General features: G+C 49.1%; 1 protein-coding gene across 4 annotated transcripts in view; it reads right to left on the reverse strand.

Annotated features, from left to right (window-relative positions):
* Nucleotides 1–281: 281 nt before the first annotated feature.
* TMPRSS6 (transmembrane serine protease 6) overlaps nt 282–25,372 on the reverse strand; it is a 30,460-nt gene continuing 5,369 nt past the window's right edge. For 2 of the 4 annotated variants that reach the window (XM_067559431.1, XM_067559435.1), the window contains exons 6-18: nt 22,800–22,841; nt 21,828–22,032; nt 20,812–20,948; nt 19,548–19,660; nt 18,471–18,580; nt 16,451–16,596; nt 15,413–15,511; nt 7,808–7,921; nt 7,224–7,340; nt 6,517–6,685; nt 4,576–4,850; nt 2,361–2,497; nt 282–1,360 (exon numbers count right to left, since the gene is read on the reverse strand). In XM_067559431.1, coding sequence (XP_067415532.1) covers nt 1,202–1,360; nt 2,361–2,497; nt 4,576–4,850; nt 6,517–6,685; nt 7,224–7,340; nt 7,808–7,921; nt 15,413–15,511; nt 16,451–16,596; nt 18,471–18,580; nt 19,548–19,660; nt 20,812–20,948; nt 21,828–22,032; nt 22,800–22,841 — 1,823 coding nt within the window. In that variant the 3' untranslated portion in view covers nt 282–1,201. The remainder of the gene's footprint in view (nt 1,361–2,360; nt 2,498–4,575; nt 4,851–6,516; nt 6,686–7,223; nt 7,341–7,807; nt 7,922–15,412; nt 15,512–16,450; nt 16,597–18,470; nt 18,581–19,547; nt 19,661–20,811; nt 20,949–21,827; nt 22,033–22,799; nt 22,842–25,372) is intronic. The other 2 variants (XM_067559432.1, XM_067559434.1) reach the window with 2 other exon arrangements.

Consider the following 25,372-nt stretch of genomic DNA (forward strand, 5'->3'; position numbering starts at 1 on the left):
TCCTCTGTCACTAGGTTGCCTCCCCCATTCTGTAAGGAGCCCACACTTTCCCTGAGTTGATGGGGGAACTTCTTCCTGTTGTGGTTCACACCCCCAGGCCACAATGGTGAGCACTGTATGAGGCCTCACATAGATTGCAGATGGCCCAGGCTGTGCCCAGGCTGCAGCTGAGAGGGAGGTGTTTGTCTCTTAGGTTCTCTAATCTGGTCTTATCTCTTATATATGGAATTCTAGGTTGGAAGACACATTCTCAACCCAGAGAGAGTTAAACAGAGAGAGAATTGTAGAGCAAAAAATAATACATTTTATTCCCAATTCCAGACAGTGACCCATAATATTTCTTTATAAATACATAGCCATCACCATCTAAAGCACTTTGCTTGCTGCCTTCTTGCCTCACTTGCTGGCTACTTTAGATGGACATGAAGGAAGATCCTTTGTTTTAAAGGGACTAAATTAATTCAAGGAATTGGGTAGGAGGTTGCACAGATGTTATTACTGAGTGGCCAATAATTCTGCCTGGAGGGAGTCCAATTGCAGCATAAAATGATGGTGAAATTACAGCACTGAGGCAGTGACATGTACTTGGTAAAATGGTGATGGATCATGCCTTGGAGGCTTTTATATACAAATAATTGTCTGGTTGAACCTAACTACGTCCTCTAGCTAAGGAAAGAAGCAATTAGAGAAAGGGGAGAGGAGGAGTGATGCGGGGAAGTGGGGGGAGGAGAAGGATGAATGACAGGGAAGGATAGAGAGCCAGATTGATATCACAGTTACTGGAATCTCATTTCTATCTACATCAGTCAGATATTCTTTCAGCAAATGTTCCAACCTTGGGACTGGGGATGAATCATGCAGCTCATGTAATGTTTGTCTCCCTCATTCTCCTGTCCAGAAAGCATCTGCTCAGGACCCCTGGTTTTCCATTCTCCCTCCCCTTAATGCACCAGAGACCTTTGTGTACCTGGCCTTAATACAAGACTGGACATGTCTTTGAGAAGGTGGAGGGGGCATCACAACCCCCCCACTGCAGATTTACTTTCACCTCATCCCAAAGGCTTCAAGATCCTCAGCCATAACAACACTTCCAAACAAAACAATCTCTGTCTTCCCCTACACTGTGGAGACAAGTGATCAATGTCAGGAACAGGTAACAGATCAGCCTGTGCTCAGTGGGGAAGGCACAAGTTGACATGCCTCAGCCCATTGTCTGTTTCATCCAGCCCAGCACCCTGGTGATCCTGGTGTAGACCCCGTAATAATCTGGACGTGCGCACCCCAGTCCCCAGCTCACCAGGCCAGCCAGGAACCACCTGCCACCAGGCTCCTTGCAGACAAGGGGACCTCCAGAGTCACCCTAGAAAGGGGGAAGGAAACACAGAACCATCAGGACCCTGGTGGTGGTGGAGCATGATGAAGAACTCACATGTGCTTTGAGAATACAGCCCCCCTCCTTCCTCTCATCTTCAGGCTGCAATTCAACCTCTCCATCCCACTTCCCAAGGCCTTGGCAGCACCCCCAATGGAGGTATGTATCTCAGGTCGATGGGTGTAGGGTAGACTCAGAAACCCAAGTCTTCGAAGGTATTGGCCACTAGCTCATCCTCGACCATGTGTGTGTCCCCGTCTCCAGCCAGCCTCCAGGAGATTACTATCGCTTGCTTATTCTTCTAGTCAGTGGGAGGTCCTCGGGAGGAAACAGGCCAGAGCAAGTCTAGGGAAGGCTTTGAAGAGGGCAAAGTTGGACTGGACCCTAAAATGAAAGGGGTACCCATGGACTTCCTTGGAGGTGAAGGATAATGTAGGAGCAGACAGAGAGCAGCAGCACCAATCAGCACGTGCTGGGTCTGGATTTGGGGAGCCCTCTAGAAGGAAGCTCTGGGAACAGTCTCCAGGTAGATGACAGGGAAGTTGTTTGAGGTGGGGGGGGGGGGGGGACAGAGGGACAGCTGGAGAGGATGTAATGGCCTGGAGTTGGAAAAGGGAAAATTCTAGCTGTATTACTGTCACCAGCATTCCTGACTGGTGAGGACCCTCGGGAAAAAGTGGATAATTTTCCCTACGGAGCCGATTGTGGCTCCACCAAGGTTCCAGCACTATGGGGAGCTCATGGGAGCCTGGACATAATCCTAAGAAATCAAGAAGAAAAGTTCCTGCATTTGGACCAGAGGATAAGGATGGGCAGGATGAGGTAACCCACAGTTGGGGCAAGAGAGTCTTTCTTCTACTTCTAACCTTTTGGAATCAATATACTCCTCATTCAAAGCTATGGAGCATGTTCAGGGAACAAAGAACTCCCCACCCATTACTAGATGATCCCCCTTTAAGATCGGAATGTCCCACAGCTTCTCTGTCACCTGGCAGGCATCCTTCTTGCCCTGGTGGTAGCCGGCACAGAGCATTCGGGGAGAGATCTGGTAGTGATAGGTCTCGCTGCAGATGTCCTGTTGGACTAGCTGCACATCCACCTTCTGCAGGACGTTACTCATGTGCCCTGGATATGGAACACAAGAACAGCAGGTGAGTAACAGCAGAGTTCCTTGCCTCTTCCTGTTATCCCTAAACCACAGTCACATCTCACCTCTCTGTCTCCAATTCATTGAAAGAGCTGCTGCTTGGCTCACCATCATGTCCTTCACTTGCATCACATCTTCTCCCCCTTCCCTAACCCTTACCTTGGCTTCTATCTTTTACGGTCTCAGCTCATGCTCCTCACAATTGTGAGGCTTTACACAGTTGGGCCCTATTAAACATTACCCCTTTGCACCAGTGGGGCACGAAGGGGTAGAGCTGTATGGAGGATGACAATTTTCTATTTTGAAGTCTCAGAATTTGTTTTTGTTCTGCACTGGCCTGAAAACACGGCCTTCTGAACATTCCCACAAAAACAGAATTTGTGTTGAACTGTCCCATTTTGGATCCAAGCCAGAACTTTTCAATTCAGGAAGAGGCATGGGTACAAGGCCTAGTGGTTAGGGCACTGGCTAGGGATGTGGGAGACTCCGAGTCAAGTCCCTGTCCTGTCTGATTCACAGCAGAGCTTTTCATCGCAGATCATTCTGAATTAGGCAGAATCTTAGCTGATAAGTCTCCATGAATGTCCAACCAGCTCCAGGACAGGAACGGGAGACACGTGGCGGGATGGAATGGCAAGTGAGCAAGACTGTGCGAGTGCAGCAGGCTGCAGTGACCATCTCACCAGGGGCACAAATTAGGACAGCCCTCAGGGGCTGCACTGGTTCCTGCAGCTGCTGAATGGAGGATGTGCAAGCTGAGTCTGGAACAGCTCCAGCCTTTTTGTCTGCCAAGAGCGCTCCCGCTCCTCCTTGCCCACTCCTTCACAAAGCTTTCCAGCATTGATCTTCATGCCAGTATTGCCCTCTCATTGCCTTGTGAATTCTGGCCCCGTGTTTTGTACTTGCCGTTCTGAATTAAACAAGAAGCTCATTGGCAGGAAACTGCAGCTGAAATCTGATGCAACTCTTGTGAAGTGAATGGAGCTGCACCAGCATACGACAGGTTAGCATCAGTCAGAGAATTATAGATATTAGCTGGAAAAGACCTATCACTGCAGGTCATCTAGCCCGTCTTCCTGCCAGGGTAGGACTGTGCCTTACTATACATTTACTAGTGTTTTGGCCAGTGTAGTTTTAAATGGCCCAGGTGAGAGGAGGGCCTACGTTTTCCAAAGTGATGGGGATGCTCAACCCCTTGAAGGGGCCTGACTATCAGAAGGCAGGAGCTCAGCTCTTCCTGACATTCTGGCTCTTTCAGGTAATGTTAAGTTGGGTGCCCAAAGTCACCAGTCACTTTTGGAAATTCAAGCCATGGCTTCTACTGTTTCCTTGAGAGGCAAATGCTGCTGTGTTTGTAAAGCACCACACACACATATGGCTCTCCATAAATAACTGTAGTTATAAAAATCCTCCATGCTCCCACCACTTGCTGACAAAGACCCTTCTCTGGGTCTTCACACTCAATGCTTCCTGCTGAAAGCCATTCCAAGGCAGTGCACCTTCCCAACCCAATAGGCTTATGAGGCTGGCCTAGGTCCTGCAAGCCCAGACAGTTAAAATCTCTCAGCTATTTGGGGCCTCCTGCTAATGTCTCTGTGCTGTGAGGTTGCAGCTGTGTGTGTCAATTCTGCATGATGCACTGTGATGATCCACGAGAGGGAGCTGGAGGGCATCTTGTAGCAAGACTGGTTATGGTAGGTTGCGGTTGCATTTAAGGTGAAGGCAGCATGGGGGCTGATAAATCAAAGCTCTTCTTTATGCTTCAGGGAGCTTGGAACTGACACTTTTTGTTTGAGGGACCCTGCATCAGGGACCCAGCATTATCCCTCATTCAAGCAAGCAAGCCATGATGTGAGTCTCCTAGCCCTACAACAGCATTTATTTATTTGGGGGGGGAGCTTTGCAAAGGCACAAAGAGTAATTAGCCTAACTTTCCATGGGAGCTGGGTGTCTGACTGCCCTTTCTGCCTTGGAAAAATTCCCCCCTTATGTAATCCCTGGAGGAATACAAATAGCTGGGGGACCCTAACCGGAGCAGCAGACATCCTGCATGTACCTCCTTCCTTGAGAGCCCCCCATCCGGTGATCCAGCAACGGAGGCCAGGTTCAAAGAGGTGGGAGTGGGCGGGCAAGCAGACGGGCTGAATGAAGGGCGAGTTGATAACTGGGTGGTCAAGCTGGAGCAGCGCCACATCGTAGTCGTGGCTGTCCTCCTCGTAGTACGGGTGCAGGAGGAGGCGGCTCACCTTGAAGGACACTTCATTCTGGCTGCTGATGTTCTGAAAGTACTTGCCCAGGTAGACAGTCCAGATGGTCGGGGAAGCCAGTCTACTGGGCACAGGGGGAGAAACAATGTGTCAGGGTTAGACAGCCAGGTGGGACACGTAGCACGAAAAGAGAGAATGATTGATTAGAAGGTGAACTGAAGGAGGGGGAGGGAAGTGAGGAGAGGGCTGGACAATCAGAGGTACAATGGGCAGGGAAAGGAAAGGAAGGGAGCGTGGGTAAAGTGACAGCTGTGTGAAAAGGTCAGAGAGGGAGCGATGTAAAGGAGGGGAAAGATGGAAGAACCCCTTCCGTCCCTATAGTGTCTACACTACAGAGGCACAGCTGCAGCTGTGCTGCAGTAGCAGTTCTAGCGTAGACATACCCTTAGGTTGACCAAGGGTACATTACAAGGGGGAACAGCCCTAAACGGGAGTATAGCTTAACTAGCACGTACCTCCTAATGGGAAGAGCCAAGAGAGGCGGAGATTGGCGGTGAAGCAGCGGAACAGACAGATTAGCTGGCATGCCTGGGGAATGGGAGAGGGGAAAGCATGTGCCCAGTGGGAGGGCAAAGGGCCGGGAGGAGAACACACCATGGAGAAGACTGGAAAAAAAAGCTGTAAGAGGCCTAGGGTTTGGACCCGACGTCCCTTCCACTTCTGTGCCTTCTCCCATGCTGCCCCTTCTGCACGGGGAAAAACTCCCTGACAAACTCTCCAAACAACTCCCCCTTTATCCTCCGTCAAATCCCTCCTTAAGATTCACCTCTGCCATGATGCCTATGAACCCCAGCCTGCTGGTCCTGGCGGGGCAGATGCCCAGCTGTGACTATTCCTCTTTCCCTTCTCTCCTTTTCTTCCTCCCTACCTCTCACCCCAGTATAAAATAATAATAGTCATAAAAACAGCCCCCAACCTACAATACCCATAACTAGCAATGCGGTGCTAATCCTCCACCAGATTCATTTGCTGGGATGTTGCAGCCATTTCCCCTCCTCTTCATTTGTTTGTCTCTCTAGATGGGAAGCCCCTCTGGGCAGGGATTGTCTCTCTTCTGTGCTTGCCCAATTCCCAGTGCAATGGGGCTCCCATTCTGATGAAGACCTTTGGGCACTACCGATATGTAATTATTTACTACCAGTAGAACTACCAGCTCCAAAAGGCAGGAGCTGTGACATGAGTGACAGAACTTGAGGCCCACTTTAATTGAGAAGAATCCCAGGGCTGTGGCAGGTCATCATTGGTCTTACATCTTTGGAGACTGAGGGGGCAAAGTGCTGGTGCCTGGAGGTCTACTGATGCCCTCACCATATAAAGCTGCACTGGGCTGCCCCCCATGAGTACACATTTACTCTTTTTTTGCAGGAAGGAGAAAAGTCCAATTTTGTATATTTTTAGGGTTCATGACTGTGAGGGGGGCTGCTAACACTGGCCAGAGCCACGCACAGGTGGATGGGAGCTATGAAAGCTTCCCTCCTCTCTATGCCTTCCCAGTGTACCTCCCTGCTAGCACAGTCCGGCCCCAAAACATGCACATCTCCAGCAGGGCTTCCCAGTTCTGACCTCCTTGCTCCAGCTCGGAGCCACTACCGTCAATCATAGCGATGTGTGCGGCCGTTCTGTGACGTGGTTCCAAGTAGGCTTAGGCTGAGAGCCAGCCGCACGTCAGGGGTGATTTGAAAGCGGTCTGAACTTGTTCTCCTGTACAGCGCTCTTCCCTCACCATTTACCTGTCATCCTGGAAGCAGTGAGCCGCCGAGACCACCCAACGATTGGCAATTAGTGTTCCACCGCAAACGTGACTCCCGCGGACCTGCAGGCTAGCCTGCCACGGCCACTCCCCTTCTACAGAATTGACGCCACCTACAATTCGGTTCAGAGGGGCCTGCCATCCACAGTCTAAGGAGAGGAAAACATAACAAGTCTCTTAGGGGAGAAAGAGTAGGAGGAGACACTGTACATCATGTCTGCCCTTCCCCTTTGCTTTACTCATTTTCTACTTTGCCATTTTCACCATTAATACCCTTAGCCATTTACACCCTGCCTGGCACTGGCCGGAGCCATTTTATAGTAAGTCAAGGCTGAGGTGACTGAAAATTCCGGTGTGAGGTTTTTGCCTATTATCTTCACAGGTGAAACAGAATCACGGCTGAACCCTGAACGGCCTTTCCCACACTCTTGAGCTTAGTCAGGACCAGATGGGACGCCAGTGCTGTGAGCTTCCTCAGCACAGCAGTGCCTGGCCACTGCCAGTTGGTGTTCCGTTAATGGGCGCTCCCTCAGAGCAGTGCCCCATTACCGGCAACCATGACTCCAGCATGGCGCCAGTAGAATGAGGTTCCTCACAGCGGTGCCCAGCTGGCACCATTCTTCACTCCAACAGTGGGAGTTTCCCCCGGCAGTGCGTAGGAGACTGCCCTTCCTTCTCGCTCCTCACCGCAGTGCTTCTCATCAGACGAGTCCTTGCAGTCAGTGGTGGAGTCACACTGAGGGTTGGGTTTCTTCACACAGCTCCTGTCTGCACACTGGTAAGTGAAAGGCCCACAGGGGACTCCTGGAAAGACAAAGTTGGAAAGGGGAGACTTGAATGAGGGTTGGAATATTTCAGTGGAGAACGTGGGGTAGCCAAAACAAAATATGTCAACCTTCTGCCTTGGTGAACCCCTAAATTAATGAACAGGAGTTTCCTCAGTAATACCCTCGTATTAGCTGGTAGGTTAAGAGAGAGAGCGTTACTACCTGTACTTTGGTGCTAGCTGGTAACCGGGGTCCTGATCTGGGGCTCAGCAGAGGAATGTTATCAATAGCTTATTAGAGAGACAAGGCGGGTGAGGTACTATCTTCTATTGGACCAACTTCTCACCAACAGAAGTTGGTCCAATAAAAGGTAGTACCTCACCCGCCTTGTCTCTCTATTATCCTGGGACTGACACAGCTACAACTACACTGCACCCATCAGTAGCATATGTTAGCTGATAGGGAGAACTTTATCACTACCCAGCTGTCTCTCCCACCCCCTACCTTCATTGCACTGCTCCTCGTCGCTCCCGTTGACACAGTCCAGGTGTTGATCGCAGACCTTGGTGAACTCTATGCAAGTGCTGTCCTCCTGACACTGGAACTTCGCTGAGCACACTAAGACCAAAGATCAGGAGCAAACAGGCGGGATTCAGAAAAGCATAGCAAAAGGGACTCTTCTTCCACAGCAATACCCACCCCTAGCCACAAGGGGACTTCAACGGGAAACACCATGTGGCATTTGATTAGCGGGAAAAGGGACTTTTTTGGGTAGGTCTATACTGCAGCTGGCAGCGACTCTCCCAGCCTGGGCAGTCAGACTCGCGCTAGCAGGGCTTGAGCTAACGTGCTGAAAATAGCAGTGGGGATGTTGCGGCTCCAGCAGAGACTCAGGATAGCGCCCCGAGCTCAGACCTGGGGGTCATGTGGGCTTGAGAGCCTGAATGGCAACCTCCACACCACTATTGTTAGCATACTAGCTCGAGACCCGCTGGTGTGAGCCTGTCTACCCGAGCTGGGAAGCGGCAGTGTAGATTTACCCCAAGGGGTAGAGGGGTGAAGAGACCAGCCCATTTTGCCTCTGGAGTCCTGGCATCAAATAGAGGGCAAGTCATGTGTGAAATGACTAGGGGTGAGGGCTCAGCCTAGTCACTTATTTGTGCCCATCACACAGCTCCCGTTTTGGTAAGACTGATGACCTTTGTTTAATAGCGGCTAAGGGAGTACCCTGGGATTAAGGTGCATCAGCAGAGCACCAGTGTGGTATAGTGAACAGAGCACGTCACTATAAGCTATGTTGGGGGCCTAGACTAGAAAGGGAGCAATGGGTCAGGATGGGAGTGCACTGGCAGAGCTGTATGAGAGGCAACATGGACTGATGGACTGAGCACAGGAAAGCAACAGAATATAACGAGTAGGAATATATGGTAACTTTTCATCATGGCAAAGGCTTCACAGAGTCAGCAATTTTAAGGTCAGAAGAGACTATTCTGATCATCTAGTCTAACTTCCTGTGTAACACAGGCTATGGAATTTCACCCAGAGGCTCCCGCTTCATGCCCAATAACTTGTGGCTGAGTTAAAGCCTAGATTTTAGAAAGATGCCCCATCTTGATGTAAAGAAGGTTAATCACAGAACCATATGAATGTAGGGCCGGAAACTCAAGAGGTCACCAAGTCCAGCCCCCTGCATCAACTAAACCTAGACCATCCCTGACAGGTGTTTGTCTAACCTGTTCTTAAAAACCATCCTGTGATGGGAATTCTACAACCTCCCTTGGAAGCCTGTTCCAGAGTTTACCTGCCCTTATAGATAGGCTAGATATTAGGAAAAACTCCCTAACTCTCACTTGTTGGAGATTAAGCCCATTGCGTCTTGTCCTGCCTTGAGTGGACATGGAGAACAATTGATCTCTGCCCTCTATATAAGAGCCCTTAACACATTTGAAGACTGTTATCAGGTCCCCCCTCAGTTTTCTTTTCTCAAGACTAATTTTTTTTTAACCTTTCCTCACAGGTCAGGTTTTCTAAACCTTTTATCATTTCTGTTGCGCTACTCTGGACTCTCTCCAATTTGTCCACATCTTCCCTAAAGTGTGGCACCCAGAATAGGACCCAGTACTTCTGCTGAGGCCTCACCAGTGCCAAGTAGAGTGGGACAGTTACCTCCCATGTCTTACATACAACTCTCACTCCCATTAATACACCCCAGAATGATATTAGCCTTTTTCAAAGCTGCATCACATTGTTGACACATTCAGTTTGTGATCCACTATAACCCTGGGACAGTATAAGGGATACCATTCCTGCTCTGTGGTCAGAAGCCTGCAGCTGGCTGGCTGGCTGATTAGCCCCACCCGCTGCACCTGGGAAAAGAGCCGCACCTTAACTATCTGATCCTCATAAAAGAGGGCAGCAGGAAATGGAGGGGTGAGATGGCAATACCCTCCTGAAAGCTGGCGGGGTGACCCTCCTCTCCCCTCGCTCAATAGATAGCCACTTGAGTGTCCACATTGCATTGTAAACCTGGGCTTACAATTGCTGGGCTCAGGTCTTACAGTCATGCTAATGTGTCCACACTGCACTACATGGATCTTCTGAATCAGATATGAGGCTTGAGCTGCAGCTACACTGCAAAATGATAGGGGTTTGAGTCACAGCGGGACTTGGACTCTGAACCACCCTGCAGCATGGTCCTAGGAGTGCTTGCTGACCCCAGTCAGACTGATTTGTGTGTGGATAGATGGGGACTTGGGCTCAAACCTGAGTTATAGCCTGGGTTTAGAGTGCAGTGTGGATATACACAAAAAAGGCAGGCAAAGTGTTAGGATCTATAAGGAATAGGAATGAGCATAATACTGAAAATATTCTAATGCTGTTCTATAAATCAAAGGTGTGCCCTCACCTGGAATACTGTGCTCAGTCCTGGTTATCCCATCTACAACAAAACTAAAAGACCACAAAGCCACTACACTTCACATCTTCAAACCCACCTTTGTCACAATGCCTGCAAAACACTCAACAATGGCTCGGGGGTTGGTAAGCACTGGCCACAACACGTTACATGTATCACAATCAGCACACCGTTCCCTCATGCTCCCCCTGTCTGTTGCAGCTACCTGTGGTCTTTTATCTTATTATTAGATTGTAAGTCCTTTGGGACTGGGATCGTCTTCTAACTATGTTTGTGTATATGGATCCAAACACAATGGTGCTGAGACCTCTAGGCAATGCCTCCATATATTTATTATTTATGTAATAATTAACACAAAGAGTTCAGATGATTAGAGGCCTGGAAAAATCTGGGACAATATAATCAGAGATTTTAAAAAACTAGACTTATTTGGTTTAGAGATGAAAAGTGGGGGGGCTTGACAGGCCCACAGGATAATGAATGTGATAGAGAAGGTAAATCAAGCTGCTCCTATTTACCCCTTTTAATAATACAAGGACACAGAGACCTTGAGTAAAACTGAAATGCAGCACATTTGAAACTGAAAAAGGAAATACTATCTCTTTATATCCAACATATAATTAGCCGGTGGAACTCACAGCTGCAAGATATCACTGAGGCCAAGAACTCAGAGACTTTATGGCTAGAAGGGACCATCATGATCATCTAGTCTGACTTCCTGCACATCACAGGCCATAGAACCTCACCCAACCACTCTGGTAATAGGCCCATAACCTCTGTTTGAGTTATTGAAGTCCTCAAATCTTGATTTAAAGACTTCAAGTTACAGAGAATCCACCATTTACTCTAGTTCAAGCCTGCAACTGACCCGTGCTCCATGCTGCAGAGGAAGGTGAAAAAGCCCCAGGACCACTAGGGAGAAATTCCTTCCTGACCCCAACTATGGTGACCAGTTAGACCCTGAGCATGTGGACAAAACCCACCAGCCAGACACCTGGGAATGTAGCAATGCAGAGTCCTCCCCCTCTAGTGTCCCATCTCTGGACTTTTGAGATTTGCTACTAGCAGTGGCAGATGAGCTGTATGCCACTGTAGGCAACCTCATCATACCATCCCCTTCATAAAATTATCAAGATCAATCTTGAAACATGTTATGTTTTCCCCCTCACTATTCCCCGTGGAAGGCTGTTCCAGAACATCACTCTGATGGTTAGAAAACTTCATCTAATATCCAGCCTAAACTTACTGATGACCAGTTTATGTCCATTTGTTCTTGTTGCCAACATTAGCCTTTGACTTAAATAACTCCTTTACCTCCCTGGTGTTTATCCCTTTGATGTATTTACAGAGAACAGTTGTATCTCCCCTCAGTCTTCATTTGGTTAAGCAAAACAAGCCAAGCTCCTTAAGTCTCCTCTCGTAAGGTAGGTCCTCCATTCCTCTGATCATCCTCATAGCCCTTCTCTGCACCTGTTCTAGTTTGAATTCACCTTCATAGGATTCTTAAAAGGATTAGACATTTATATAGAAAATGAGAATGAGAACATCCACAGCTACATTAGACATGGGGGAATAAACAACTAGAGCTATAAACCATCATGGATCGAATCAAGCACTAACTGATGGTTTTAGAAAGAAACTTCCTCTATCGACAAGTTATTTAATAACTTATTCAATAACAGAAGGCTGCCAAACAACTCTCCAACACCACATTCTACAAGCCACTACTGTCCGATCCCACTGAGGAATACCAAAAGAAACTACAACATCTATTTATGAAACATCCTAAAGAAACACAGGAACAAATCTACAGAGACACACCCCCTGAGCCCCGACCAGGGTTATTCTATCTGCTACACGATCCACAAACCTGGGAATCCGGGACGCCCCATCATTTCAGGCATTGGCACTCTCATAGCAGAGCTGTCAGGCTATATGGACTCTCTCTCCTCAGGCCCTATGCCATTAGCACTCCTAGCTATCTTCGTGATACCACTGACTTCCTGAAAAAACTACAATCCATCGGTGATCTCCCAGAAAACACCATCCTAGCCACTATGGATGTAGAAACTCTCTACACCAACATTCCACACAAAGATGGACTACAAGCCATCAGGAACATTCCCTGATGATGATATGTCACACCTGGTAGCTGAACTTTGTGACTTTGTCCTGACCCACAATTACTTCAGATTTGGAGCCAATCTATACCTTCAAGTCAGTGGCACAGCTATGGGCACCCGCATGGCCCTACAGTATGCCAACATTGTTATGGCTGACCTAGAACACCGCTTCCTCAGAACTTGTCCCCAAGCACCTCTTCTTTACCTATGCTATACTGATGACATTTTCATCATCTGGACCCTTGGGAAAGAGTTCCTGGAAGAATTCTACCGGGATTTCAATAATTTCCACCCCACCATCAACCTCAGCCTGGACCAGTCCACACAAGAAATCCACTTCCTGGACACTACAATACAAATAAAGGATGGTCATATTAATACCACCCTATACCAAAAACCAGCTTACCGCAATACATATCTTCATGCCTCCAGCTTCTACTCTGGACACATTACACGATCCATTGTCTACAGCCAAGCCTTAATACAACCGGATTTGCTCCAATCCCTCAGACAGAGACAAACACCTACAGGATCTCCATAAAACATTCTTAAAATTACAATACCCACCTGGAGAGGTGAAGAAACAAATTGACAGAGCCAGACGGGTACCCAGAAGTCACCTACTACAGGACAGACCCAACAAAGAAAACAGAACACCACTGGCCATCACCTACAGCCCCCAGCTAAAATCTCTCCAACACATCATTAAGGATCTACAACCTATCCTAGCAGATGATCCCTCACTCGCTCAAGCCGTGGGAGGCAGACCTATCCTTGCTTACAGAAGCCCCCCAACCTGAAGCAAATACTCACCAGCAACCGTACATCATACAACAAGAACACTAACCCAGGAACCTATCCCTGCAACAAACCCCGTTGCCAGGTCTGCCCGCACATCAACTCTAGTGACACCATCACAGGTCCTAACCACATCAGCCACACCATCAGGAGCTCATTCACCTGCACATCTACTAATGTAATATATGCCATCATGTGCCAGCAATGCCCCTCTGCCATGTACATTGGCCAAACCAGACTGTCACTACGGAAAAGAATAAATGGACACATATCAGACATTAAAAATGGTAACATCCATAAACCAGTCGGAGAGCACTTCAATCTCCCAGGACACTCTGTAACTGACTTGAAAGTTGCCATACTTCTACAAAAAACTTCAAAAACAGACTTCAAAGAGAAACTGCAGAGCTGGAACTCATCTGCAAACTTGACAATCAAACTGGGTCTGAATATGGACTTGGAATAGTTATTTCATTACAAGAAGTAATTGTCACTGTTCACACATTCTCACCTTCTAATCAACGGTTGTGAATAGGCCACAGCTACTCTAACTGAATGGACTTTGCTTATACCTACATTCCCCATTGTTGTTCCTTACCCTTGGATGTGTATATATATATATATATATATCCGCTATCTGATTTCTATTTCTTGCATCTGACGAAGTGGGTTACAGCCCACGAAAGCTTATGCCTGCAGAAATTAAATTTGTTAGTCTTTAAAGTGCTACAGGACTCTCGTTGTTTTTTCCATAATAAGGTTCTTGAACTTTCTTCTGAATCATCTGGTGCTGGCCCCTATCAGAGACAGGATACTGGGCTAAATAGATCCCTGTCAGACACAGCACAGCAATTCTTATGTTTCTGTGAGCTCCCTGGGATGCCTGGAACAACAAGGAGGAAGTGTTGTGTGCAGGACTAACATGCATGGGCAGTGTTGCATAGATGCAACATAGTCTGATGCACTGAGGATGGGATTAGGAGCTAAGAATGTCAGAGTTCTAGTGCCAGTTCTGCCACTGATTTGCTGGGTGGCCTTGGGCAAATTATCTAACCTCCCTCTCTTTGTCGTCCGTCCGTGTGTCTCCTCCCCCCCCCCCCCCCCCCATCTGTAATAATTCTAAGAATACTCCTCCCTTCCTGAGGTAAAGGAGAAGGAAGGGGGAGAAGCAGAAGCACAGTAGGCAGGAGTCTGGGTGAGAGCAGGAAGGTGGTGGAGATGCAGACCTTAACTGTTCACAACAGGGCCCTGGACTGGAACCCAGTGTAAAGGGTGGGCCTGGGTTCACCTACCAAGCACTGCAGTGTGGTGTTGCTAAGGGCAGTGGATCTGAAAACTGCCAGAGTTGCTGCAGGAGTGACTTAGTCAGGGTATTGGTGTGAGGGGTGCCTGATGTTGCTTGTGGAGAGTTTGAAAGGCCCCCTCCTGGAAGAGGAGGATCTTAGTGAACTGCCCAGAAGACTGAGTCACAAAGAGGAAGCGGACTAGGGCTACAGACAGGGGGAGAGAGAGAGAGGCAGGCAGAGTAGAGCTGCAGGAAGGGGTGTTGGCCTGGCAGAGCTAATCCTCAGAACAGCCAGGAGGAAGTCCCATCCAGCAGTGAGCAGAGCACCAGAGCAGAGAGCTCTATAGTGCAAGCACTACACATTTCATGGGTGGCCAAGACTGGAATAGCAGGTGGGCTGGCAGCCCTGGCCTATGGTGTATTGGCAGAGCAGGGTGAAACACCCAGGCCTGGAACAGCAGGTGGGGCTGTAGGCTGGGATCAAGGTTCACTTGCAGAGCTGTGGTGGCAGAGAGGGGTTGTGTCAGGCATGCACTGTACTAGCAGTGAGGAGTGCTGCAAGTTGGACAGGGATTTATTTGAGGAGCTTGCAGATCTTGGTGTATGGAAAGTGTTTTCCAGCTGCCCCATTTTCTGGGGCCAGCTGTCTCACAGGGATATATGGCCTCAAGAGTGCGTGGAGGAGCCAGGAGTGAGAGCTTTGCTTTTCACTTCCTAGCAGACTAACGCATTGTGATTTTGGTGGCCTGAAGATTCAGTGCCTGATGCAAAGACTCAGCTCCTAGGTGAGCTGTGTGTAACCAGGCAAGTGCCTTTGTTACTTTCACCCACCTGACCAGTGCAGTGAAGTCTCTGAGGGGCTCTCCTGCCTCCCCAGAGCTCCCCCTTTGGAGAGTTGGCTTTGGGCCAAGGAGACCAAGTCTTTTGGGCAGGAGAGGGTTGACCTGGGCTGTAGATGGCTGAAGGGGTAGAAATAATGGATCACTCACCACAGTTTCTCTCATCCAGTCCATTAGGGCAGTCTTTGATGCCGTCACAGGCTGGCACACACAGTCCATTGACAGAACAGAGGAACTCCCCGGGACAGGCTAAAAAATAACAAGAGAATGTCTAGTCTCCATTACAGGACCCTCTAAAAACATAGCAGTGAGGCTTGAGAATGTGTGACTGAGTTTATTGACCTTGCCTGCACTGCAGGGGTGTCCACACACTGCTTATTAGACTTCCCAAGTCCTGTCTAATGGTAGCCCCTGGAATTGGTGCATACAGAGATCCTGACTAGGTAATGAGGGAATTGATCATTTGTAACCAATGTAAGTCATGTGACAGGGTCCAGGAAATCAAGAGCAGTCTCACCAGGGCTCCTGCCAGAGCTATATCTTTATTACATCCTTCCACACCATGAATGAGGCTGGGATAGATTCCCTGGGGGCTGTTACAAAATCCTGGTCAGGGACCAGAAAGGGTGTCCCCAGGACGTTCAGAGAGTATGCAAAGAGGGACAGTGTGTGCACTGCCAGATACTACCCAGTAAGAAGAGACAGACTCAGAGTGTGTGTGTGTGTGTGTGTGTCTCAGGCTGTGTCTCTCTCTCACATAAGTGGATTCCAAGGGAAAGCAGGAAATAACTCTCTAGGAGCCTTTGTGATTGAAACAAAGGCATTTCAAGTTAAAATGAGCTAAGGTATTTAATTCCAAGGCCAGCTCAGTAATACAGCTGCAGAGATGAGCCTGTCTGTGCCTACATGTACCATGCCTCAATACCTCTATGAGCTGTGTGAGTGATCGAGTAGTGTGTGACTGGGTGTGTTTGTGTCTGTCCATGGTACAGAGAGGTGTGCGCACATGTATTCATGAGGGCAATGTGTGCATGTAGCTATAGGTGAGCTTGTGTCCGGGACTTGGTTTGTGTGTCTCTCAACACATGGCCAGGAACTTGAGAAAGCTGTTGGTGACAGGGTAGCTGTGGAAGATGCAGAGCACGCTTTCAGTCTGGGTCTCTAGGCTGTAAGAAAGCCGGTACTCACGATCCGATTGGTTATACAGGCTGTAGGCAGCCTGCACTCCAGGTCCGGTTAAGGAGATCTGAGAGGTGAAGCTGATGGTGATGCTGGTGGAAGACACAACCGGAATTCGCTCGGCGTAGGCTTGCAGGGTCCGCAGGCCACACAACCTGATAGAGAAGTACAGGCCGGATAGCCCAGGGTTTGTGTGAAAGGGAAAAATGCAGTCCTTATGTGGGAAGGGGGGTGGGGGCACGAAGGTTTCATGGCACTTAGGAATTGCGGGGGGGAGGGGGTCTGGCCCATGTGAAGGAGAGAACCATGGGGATAGCAGAGATAGGTATGGTCTCGGGATGTAAAGTGGTGATAGAGAAAAGAGTGGTGATGAATTTGGAAATGCAGGAGCAATCAGGCTTTTTCAGCAGACAGGTCGCCCAGCACCACATTCTGTTCTCAATTGCACCAGCACTTGGCTACTCACATGGGACACCCTGCGGACAGAGTAACTCCAGAGACATCACTGGGATTTACGCTAGTGTAACCAAGATCAGGGGTGAGCCCCGAGTGACCAGAGCAAATGAAATGGGTGATGAAGCAGCCCTGTAGGCTGATAGAGACAGAGAGAAAGGAAAAGGGACATTCTAAGGGTGAGATGGAGGGAATTTGGAATGAAGGCTGTAATAAACACCATTTAAAGTTAGTGAGACACATGTGTAAAGGTTCTGAATGTTCAGGACTGAATGGCTTTGGAGATAATATTATGCAGTTGGTAACAAAAACCAGGCATAGGGAATTGGCATCACAGGTGTTTTTTTGCAAACTGGCCATATTTTATATGAAGTCCACAGGCCCATGGTTACCTCAGCGTAAGTCCAGAATGCCTACTTCAGAGGCATTCATCCGGATTTAGCCCTGTCTGGGCAAGTCCAGAATTTGAGCTGTCTAATACAGTGCTATTTCTATATTCTCTCTCCACTAAATTCATGTCCTAGATGCGTTGTATAGTTAAAAAGAGACTGGACTAAGAAGAAAGGAAGGAAAAGTTACAAGCAAGGAAGGGATGCAAATAGAAGAGAAGCTGGTGAAATGAGACCTACAGGACAGCTGTTGCTGCTGGCAGGGGCTGAGGGAGAATAGGCTGTGACACCAATCATGATCAGTCTGAGGTCACTGGAACAATTCCCTGGATCAGGTCCTAAGAGAGAGCAGAGAGGTGGCTGAGATCAGGAGAGCAGCAGAGACAAGGTCTGTGAGGTAAGTGGGAAAAGGCCCATAAAGGGTTTGAAAACAAAGAGGGCAAATTTGAACAGGCTCCTGAAATGAAAGTGGAGCCAGCTGGAGGGGTCTGAGGATGGCAGTGCAGTAGCCATGCTTCTTTGTACGTGGGAGAAGGTGGGCAACAGGAGCCAGTGCATGATGGCAGCTGGGTTCAGGGAGGCCAGAGAAGTTTTTATAGAAGGGAGTTTTTATAGGCCAAGCAGGAAGAGAAAGAGACTTGGAGGCAGACTTGTGCGGAGGAGGATTCGAGGCTGTTGCAGACGTGGTGATAGGCACATTTGCAAACAAAGGAGCTGTGGGAGGACACCAGGGCTACGCACACTGGGGGAAACCAGACAGCCTGCTTTAAAACAGAAAGAGGAGGAAGGGAAGTCGATAGCGACATTGGAGAGGTTTGAGGATGTTGCTTTTGCCCAAGAGAAGCACTTCTCTCTCTGAGATGTCTCGCCGAGGCAGTGTCATACATTTACCTGGTCAAGATAGGCAGAGCCAGTAGACCAGAAGGAGTCACTAGAGTATTGAGAAAGATCTGGCCAGCTGAGTGCCGTCCACCCGGTAGTAGCAGTTCAGATTAACAGCAGAGATTAAATGACTGAGTGGGAGCAGTAGATAGAAGCTGGAGCTGGCGACTACGTTTCTTAGTAGGAACCTCTTCCTTCAGACCTGGGGACTGACTGAGCAGTAGAGGGCTGGGAGAGAAGTCAGATTCACAGAGACATAACCTGGGAAGGGAGAGTAAAGGTCGAGCAAGAACATGAGCACACACCTTCTGTTCTGAATAATCCACTGGCCTTGAGTACACAGCAGGTCATACTTCTGTCTCCTGAGCGCATAGGCATCGAACCACAGGACAACGCCGTAGTCAAGAGATGGGACCTACACGGAGAGTAGCCCAAGGGTAGAGCTGAGATTGCAAACAGCAAGCTATGTTTCCAGCCAGTCAGCTGGGACACATCAGTGTGAAATGGGTAGAATAAATGCAAATGGGAGAGCAGCGAATTCACACAGTGCCCAGCTGGCAAGAGTTAGACACTGTCTCCACAGGCATCAGGCCACTGCCCCAAGTGGCCCTCCACCTTAATCCTGAAGTACGGCACCCTCTGTCATTCCAGGCCTGTCTCCAAGAGCTCTGCCAAAGCACCTCAGTCATGGCCTCCACCACTCGCTGCTAGATCATTCCTATTGCTCCCTAAGCACCTTTCCCAATGCACCTCCCTCACAACTGGCTATTCCAGGCCTAGATCCTACTCCCAACCCTGCCAAGGATCCTCAGTCTTGCCCTTCAGCAAGCCTGCTGTCCCAGTCCTGGGGCCTAGCTGTACCAACGCATCTCTCTCCTCATCTCTGCTACTCTGGGTCTTGGCTGAACTGAGATGGGCTGGTTGTGAAGAACAGAAGGTGACTGCATAGTGACTTTGTTTGATAGTCACAACTCCAGGGTGGACAGCTAGGCTGAGCGCCACAGGAGTTAGTTCATTGGGAGCCAGAGCCAGAATCTGAAGTATTGTAGGGCAAGGTTCCCAGCCTTTTCCTCACGAGAAGCCTCTCTCCCGAAACCTTCCTCCCATCTATGTGGGGACCTAGCAGGGACTCCCTCCCATTTAACATTCCAGGAAGAGCTGCAGGGCTGTGATCTTCTGACACCTGCTCATGACCTTCCGCTCTAGGGTCTGCGGAGATGAAAGAGTAGGGCACTCAAACCCCTCCCCTGCAATTCCAGTCTGAGCGGAGAGGAACATTGCCACATAACAGTGGTGAGGGGAAAAGATGCCCTGGAGCTCTGTCGACAGTCTCTGCTGTGGAAAGATTTGGATAGGGAAAGAGGGGAGGCAAGGGAGCTCACCGTCATGTGCCAGGTGCACTGTGTGTTAGGCGAGTAGTAACTCGGGTAGTGTGGAGTGTTGATCTTCCCCTGCAGTTCCAGGCCTCCCTGCAGCGTTCGATTCACCTGGCAGTCTGAAAACACAGACACCCCCCACTTCAGCTGAACATCGATCTGGGTAAACTGGATCTTCACCTGCTGCAGAAAAAAGGGACATCAACCCCCCCCCACCCCACCCCACACCGCCCCCTTGGAGGGGAAGGGGGTGTGGGCTACGCGTTTGCTAGAGACACATGACGCTGATTGCTGTGCTCATGGTCTGATGTGTTCTCTGTGGGACCAATGTAATGCTTTCCCAGCTGTGTTTGTTAGGAGTATCAGAGACATCCCATCCCCAGGGGAGCTTCTTCCTCATGAGGAGGCTCCTCAGAGGCAGACAGCAAAGGGAATCAACTGCAGGCATGGATGCCTGCTCAATTCACTACACTGCCATGTCCTCTTCCCACAGTGAGTACACCTGGGAAAGAGCTGGGGACTGTAGGGTGAAGGAGCACAGTGCAGAAGATTCCAAGAGACACGAGCTAGAGAAAAGGGCAGTGGGCACAGCATAAAAATGAGTAAGTGGCTGAAAAATAGGAAAGCCCAACTGGGCGGGATACAGACTGTGCTCTCATGAGCCAAGCAGAGGTCAAGCCTAGCTTGTACTAGCTTGGGAGACCTGCAGAGAAGTGTCCATAGCAGTGAAGGAAGCAGGGTTGCTGCTCTAAAAGGCGGTGCTCTTCTCTTTGACGCAGTGCCATTGCTCCAGCCTGGCGTTTGCGGTTACTGAGTTGTTAGTGTTGCCTTCTGTCAACTGACTTGGAAAACCCAAGCTCTGACCGCTCAGGGTTATTAAAGATCTCACCACATTTTATGCAAAATTAAGGCTGTTAACTTCCTTCTCCTGGCCATTTTCCAACATGAGTCCATTCTGCTGTCCTAAATTCCCCAGTTGCTTTAGCTGAATGCAGTACCCCTCATTTCTATCTCTCTCCATCCTTTTCTGGCTGCCAGCACTGGAGCATCTCAGCACCTCACAATCTTTAATGAATTCCTACCCCAAGCTGTTGTGTGGTGTTCCTCTGTGCTGTGAAACAGCTGCCATGCTCCACCCCAGCAAGGAGCGTCTTGCAATGGTGGGTGAAGTGACCTGTGGGATATGTGTGGGGCTAATTGACAAGGGATTTGAACCGTGTGAGCTCTCCTTGCTCCTTCATTCTCCACACTTCCCTCCAGCCTTCTTCACCTTCGAAGGGCACAGCCTTTGCGGTGAGGAGGAAAGGATCGTAGTAGCTGTACATTGCTTTCTTCCATACCACAGACATGACGTGGCCTGAAGAAAGGACTTCCACCACGGGCTCCTGCCGGCTGCAGCCATAGAATCTGAGAGGAAAGAGAGCAGGAAGTGTGAAAGAGGATGGGCATGAGTAAAGAAAGGGGGAAAAGACGGGGAGCCAGGTGGTGGTAAGAGATGGGGAGATGAGGTTATTCAGACCTTTAATAATTTCAGTATGTTGCTAGACACTGAAGCACAAATTTCAATGGAAGTTGGGAGCCTAAATACCTTTGAAGCTCTGGGCCTAGTAAACCAAATCAAGGCAGAGCATGGAGACAAGGGCTCAGATCAGGGTAGAGAAGCATGCCCTCATGTTAGGACCCTCATCTTGTCTCAAGCCAGACCACCTTCATGAGGATTCTGAGACCCAGGTGTCTTCCTGTCAAGCTCCTAGTCCGTAAATCAGAAATGTTAGACTCCTTTAGGAATCTCAGGTTCACTCTCACCGTAATATGTGCCAGACCCATCTCCTAAGGAGTCTTAGAGCCAGATCTTCACCTGGTGTAAAATCAGCAGAGTTACACTGAAGTCAGTGCAGCTACACTGCTTTACACTAGCTGACGATCTGTCCCTAGACTGCAAGGATCCTCTTACAAGGTTCCTGACCCTAAGATCTGGGCTACTCTGATGAGTACTCCCATATCAAGTGATGTTCTCATGAAGCTTCTTGATCTCTAAGCACTGGAAACACAATCCCTTGTTAACTACCACTGTCACTGCAGAGTTGCTGTTCTTATGCATATAAACACTTCTACTGTTTAATTTTTTTTAACTAAACTGAAGGGCTGCCTCAATTAATATCCCACAGCAAGTGGGATCTACAAGTTAGATCACGTATTCTGAGAAAGTGTAAGTAGCACCAACCGACTGGCCTTCCCCCTATCACTCACTGTGTTTGATATCACTGTCATACGAAAGCTACCTACGAGGTGATGAGACGGTTCTCCAGAGGCCCGGCTGTATCATACATGGCCAACCGGTCCCTGCACTCTGGGAGAGTCCACTCCAGCCGTAGCTTGATCATGTGGCCCTTGGGACCATGGAGGTGCCAAAGACAACTGGAGGCCAAGTAGTCAGGGCCCTTCAGTCTCAGGACTTCCTCCTCCCTGACATGGCTGTATCTGTAGCAACCTGAATCCATGAGACAAACAAAACCCCAGAGTGCCGTTAGGTGAGGGTGGGGGAAGGAGCTCTTACCAATAAAATAATCATTAGGATATCAATACATGCCCCTATTACAGGGTAAAGTTCTGTGTTTGCCCCATTTCTCCCAGTGACACCAGTCCTAATTTCATGATAATTATCCCCTTCTAATTATTAGGCAGACTCTCCCTCTTTTATTTCTCTTCCACTTGCCCCATTTTCTGGTTCCTGGCCCCATCCTCCACCTACTGTATATCCCATTTCGTGTACATGCTGCCTGTCCCCCTCCTGACACTTCTAATTCTCTTTGGGTTGGCAGCTCTGACATGGGTAGTGTGAGGGAAGGGTGAGTTTCCAAATGCACACATCCAACATGCATGCATACGTAGAGCCTGAGCGCACATGTGCAGCTATTAGCCAAAGTGTTTGTGACACCAGGTCAAATGTTCAAAAGCACCTCTGTGACTTAGGTACCTTGGCCTAGATCCTCAAAGATATTTAGGTGCCTAACCTCCATTGAAATCAATACCTAATACCTTTGAGGATCTGAAAGTCAAAGGAATGTAGGCTGCTAAGCCACAGTGGTGCTTTTGAAAATGTTATTCTCTGTGTGCAGCATCAGTGCTTCATGAATACAGTTCTCTTCCCCTCATTTTCCTTGATCTCACCTCTCAGGACAGTAAACAATTATTCTGGCCCCTCCACAAATCCCGCAAACAAAATGAACTCAAAAAGAAAGGGAAAGGATGGCCTACCCAGAGTGGATTTCAGCACTACTATGTCTTTCACACTGGATTCTGTTAGAAAGGAAATATATAAAAGATAAAAAAGACAAAAGATAGACAAAAAAAACAAACCCATAAGAATCTGTAGCATCTAAAATCTAAGATGCGGGACGTGCTCCTCTCCTCCTTCCTGTGCCCACTGGCCTCCTTATGATTCCCATCGAGCACTACACTGGGCGCCTGCATACTTTTCTATGCCTATTATCAAGATCTACTTTGGTCACCACCTCTACCTTCCATCCCTCCTATCCTTGCCCAGTCTACCCTGGGCCCTGTCCCTCTTACCCATGATGCCCCAGCCTGCCATGGGCCTCTCTTCTTCTTTACTTGCCCATCATCTGGTATTCTCCCAGGCATATTCTCTCCTTCCCACACAAGTCAGTCATTAACCTAGGCCACCACTCCTCATCCACACCCCAAGTGGCTTTAGATCTTTCTCCTCCTAACCACACTCATTGTCAAACACTAGTACTGCAGCTTCCCACATCTTTCAGGCTGAAGCTTGGTTGCCTTCCTGTGACCCAGCCCACTTTCCTATTCTCCTCCCTCTTGCTCTAGATGGAAAGAATGTGCCTTGTGGTGAACAGGGGGGTGTGGGTAGAGGGATCCAAACCCCAAAAGGGGTTGGGCTATTCTCACTCAGGATCTGAACCAAAAGTTCTTGAAGTCAGTGGGATTCGTTCCATTGACTTCAAAGGGTTTTGCACCTGCCTGTCAAAGAGGGTTATGAATGGAAAGAAACTAAGTGAGAATGTGAGAACAGGGAGGATTGGTACAAGTGACCACAAGGTATGTGAGTTTTTGGCACAGTGAATAATAGCCAAACAGAATAGTGCAGTCCAAAGGGATTCTTTAGCAAGAAAACCAGTTATGAGGAATTAAGAAATCTGGGGCCTTCTTCTTCCTGTTGCAGGATAAGAATAATTTCCACTGAAAACAGTGGGAGTTTCTTGTAGTCTCCCAGAAGTAGAGGTGGAGAGAACAAAGCACTATTGAGTGGTGCCCAGTAGATGAGATATTGAACAGATTTATAAAATATACCTTTAAAAAGACAAATAAAGAGAGGACAAGCCACAAACCTGTTAAAATAGTGTCACAGGGTGGTTGGCCCATTTAGGGGAGTTGGGCTGAGCCCCACCTGTGACTGATCAGCTGCCTTTCAGCTCATGCTGTGAGGCAGGGATCAGGTAATAGCTTGTAGATCACCTGGTCCTCATAAAGGCCAGCAAGAGCTCAGTTGAGGGGAGGACTGCTGGGGGGTGGGAAGATTGTGATCTCATGAGTTCCTAGGCTAGGGGAAAGAGCCCAGGTCATAGATGACCCCCAGGTAGATGGCCTGCTGAGTGTAATCCTATAGGGCAGTGTTTCTCAATCTTTTAAGAAGCAAGTACCCCCTAACTTCTGAAAATTTTAATAAGTACCCGAACACTCAATTTTCCATGGGATTTTATATTTACAGGCTAATGTGAGTCATATGTTGGAAGAAGGGCTGAGTATATAAGGCTGTGATCTGACAGATGTCAGATCTAATGTGGGTAGGGTTACCAGCTTTACACCACGGGTGTGCACAACTCAAGTATGTACCTGGGCTAGAGGTGATGGTGGCCAAAGCTAGGAGGCTTTGAGCAGCATGCCAATGCTGGGGAATATAAAGCGCTGTGCCACATTTTTTGCCATAGATTTGAGAGGAGGAAGGGGTAAGAGAGAGATAGGGAAAGAGGGTAACTGGTAAAATCTGTGGCTGTCATAGAGCAGTGAAATTGACAAGTTTTCTAGGCACCGGGCTTTGAGCCAGGGATGGGAGCTGCTACCTGGGCAAGTTGCAGGTGGCTGCTGCCAGTCTGGGAGGTGGGTGACTGCCACCCAATCCGAGCTGGGGCAGAGGAGGCTTCCACGCTGGCTGGGACCCAGGGATGTGGACAGGCAGCTGTTGCCCATCTTCAAGCCGGGGTTCTGGAGGGTGTCCCTCAGCTCGGAGACGGGGTGCGAGTGGCTGCCACCCAGCTGTGAGCCCAGTTCACGAGACACAGGAGGCTGCCACCGGGCTCCCATCTGGGACCCGGTGGGAAGCAGGGTGCTGCTGCCTGTCTCCCCCAGAAGCTAGCAGCTGCCACCTGCCTTCTAGCTAGGAGCTGTGACCAGGAGGGAAGCGGGGGCTGCCGCCCACCTTCCCCAAAAGCTGGCAGCTACCGCCTGCCTCCCAGCTGGGACCGGGCAGGAAGCGGGGGGCTGCTGCCTGCCTTCCCCAGAAGCTGGGGGCTGCCAAACGCCTTCCAGCTGGGAGCTGGGACCGGGTGGGAAGCGGGCTGCTGCCTCCTGGCTTCCCCAGAAGTCGGCAGCTGTGCCCGCTTCCCCTTCACTCTGTTTTTCCCCAGATACCCCCTGCCTGTGTCTTGCGTACCTGTACCACAGGCTGAGAAACTATGGTAAAGGGAGTAGATAGGCTCCTACAGAAGACCCTGAGTCAGAGGGAAAGGATATGATTGATGATTTGCACCTGTGTTAAATAGTTTTTATTTTAGAAAAATAAAGCTGAGTTCCTG

This window comes from Emydura macquarii, unplaced genomic scaffold (assembly GCF_026122565.2).
Source record: "Emydura macquarii macquarii isolate MOO-44397 ecotype Brisbane River unplaced genomic scaffold, CSIRO-AGI_Emac_v2 contig_2205, whole genome shotgun sequence".
Lineage (NCBI taxonomy): Eukaryota > Metazoa > Chordata > Testudines > Chelidae > Emydura > Emydura macquarii.